Here is a 2,250-nt window from a genome sequence, read left to right as displayed (position 1 = left end):
GATCATCTAGACGCTGTAGATAAGATAGACACCATGAAATTCTGTGACAAGTGGCATCTCTGTTATTCCAGCGGTGAAGCGCTCTTCCAGTGTCCGGAGGTGGGAGGGATAAGGGGTTGGTGCCCTTTGGGGATCAGCTGCTGGAGAATTGTTCTGCCTAGGAGCCAAAGGATGATGGCGTGGGTCCAGATTAGAAGCCACATTGTTATTTCTGATCTGGTTGTTGCGTTCAGCAGGCATGAGGGAAAGAGAAAAGGAGATTTTTTCGGAAAGAACCAAGCCCAGAATACAAAAGAAACCGACTACTACGGACAAGACAAGACCCAAAAGACTAATCCTGACAATCCCTGATATACTCAAAGTAGACTTGAGTGGGATTGTTGGAATCCCTATTGGCTGCTATGACCAGGGTTGTCGAGATTATAGGCTGGAGGGGACATTGGGCAGTGGTGGCTATGTTGAAAGCCCACTGGTGTTCTCATTCTAGGTGATGGTGATAGGCCCGCGTAGCGCATGGGCGTGCCTCGAGCCGTACTCAACATTTGAAGCGTTCAAAGCTTACGTCTTCAGGAACAACGGCGATACCTCGACATGAGAACACCCTCAAGCAAGGCCCGCCCTTCGACATCTTCGAAGCCTAGCGATCTCACGACGATCCGATTGGGATCTTTCGGTGGTGGCTTTATTCCGGGGGCTCAACTTCGAAGGCAAAACCCCATCATCCGGAGATTGAGACATACGATACAGGGCTGACGGGTAAACCGTTAAGTCGATGCGCTCGGGTCGCGACGCCAAGACTCGCAACGGTCGGGCCTCTGAGACTAGTAGGAATAGTGTGGTGGACGGGAATCAGAAACTGATGGAGATGTCGGGCAGGAGTAGGAAGGATAGCGGGATCGTTTGGCGCGGTCAGGGCAGTGGAGACGGTGACTCGGGAGGTTCGGCAGGATGAGGGATATTTAAGAGCAGTTTTTCATGGTTGTAGGCCAGCACTCGGCCCCTAGTAGCGAGACTCGCGCAGAATCACATCCCCCACTCAGCAGAGCTCATCCCAGCTTCAAACTTGCTTTCGAAGTGTTGCGTCTCCCTACGAACTACGACTACGACACCCTGAACTATGTCTGCAACCTTCAAACTACGCCTACGCCTTTTGACCTTTGTCTACGACCCGCGCTCCCCCTTCGAAGAACACCTACTCGTTCAGCTAAGTCCCTCGAAGTTCCGTTCTCGCGCCCGACCCTCGGACGAGACTCGTGCGCCCGTGCTCAAATTGCACTTCGCCTTCGCGTTGTTGAGCCAGCTCCCCTCTTACCTTTCCTCCGCTTCTACAAGAAGTCCGAGTGTTCAGACGGTCCGAAACAGTCTTGTGACACCGTCCCGAGAAAGTCTAGTGAGGTCGTCACGTTAAGCGAGCTATCACAACTACAAGCCCTCACCCACAACAGCTTCTCCGAGAAACAGCAACTAACCCTTTTCTTTGCACCCCCAAGTTAGGGTTAGGTTTCCCGAGATCGCATCAACGGATGACAATCCGTAGGGTGAGTGGGACCGTGAGGGCGAGGGTGAGGAGTGCGAGGATGGTGGTGAGAAGAAGGCCGAGGAGGGCAAGGAGGAGGTGGTGGGGGTGGCTGTTGATGGGTGCAAGTTGGTTCACCACTGAGAAGGTCAGTAAATGGAGTGGGGGTGAGTAGGGTTGGAGATGTTACTTGTACTCCATTTGAGGGCCACTCGGGGGTTAGGTCGGTGATGGGGGTTGTTGGTTGGCGGGTGAGAATGACCTCTACTTTATAAGAGGCCTTGAAGTATAGGAAAGCGAAGGTGAGGACGAGGATGAGGGTAGCGAAAAGGAACCAGGTGAGGATGAGGAATGCGGCAAGGATGGTGGTGGATGCCATTGGAGAGAACAGGGAAGAGTAGTTCTTATAAGGGGCTATCCTTTGTTTGGCTGTAGGAAGTCTGCCAAAGCATCTTTGGTATGTGAAAGCTTGGCTTTCGGTAGCCAGGAGTCATCTGAGGCCGGGTATCCTTTCCATCTTACCTGGTACAATGTTCGCTTGCCAACCATCTTTGAATCAATGATACATTCAATTTCGAACTCCTCCTGGTTCTTGATTAGTTCCGGTGGAGGTCGGAGGTAATTGTTTCCGTGCATCGTTGTTTCCAAATAAGGATATAGTAATCCGGCGTGGAACACAGGGTGAATCTTCCATTTGGGCGGTAATTTTAGCCGATATACCACCGATGACAGTT

At 51.9% G+C, this 2,250-nt stretch overlaps 1 protein-coding gene across 1 annotated transcript; it reads left to right on the top strand.

The window, feature by feature from the left end:
- Window positions 1-975: 975 nt before the first annotated feature.
- Window positions 976-1,494, top strand: FIBRA_09193 (uncharacterized protein; the record flags this gene model as incomplete). Its single annotated transcript, XM_012321515.1, has 1 exon — window positions 976-1,494. One exon carries the CDS (start codon window positions 976-978, stop codon window positions 1,492-1,494), a length of 519 nt encoding a protein of 172 aa, XP_012176905.1.
- Window positions 1,495-2,250: the final 756 nt, after the last annotated feature.

This window comes from Fibroporia radiculosa (genome assembly GCF_000313525.1).
Source record: "Fibroporia radiculosa TFFH 294 genomic supercontigs, scaffold13417, whole genome shotgun sequence".
Lineage (NCBI taxonomy): Eukaryota > Fungi > Basidiomycota > Agaricomycetes > Polyporales > Fibroporiaceae > Fibroporia > Fibroporia radiculosa.
Note: the sequence above shows the minus strand (reverse complement) of the source record. Positions and strands in the feature narration are given on the sequence as shown.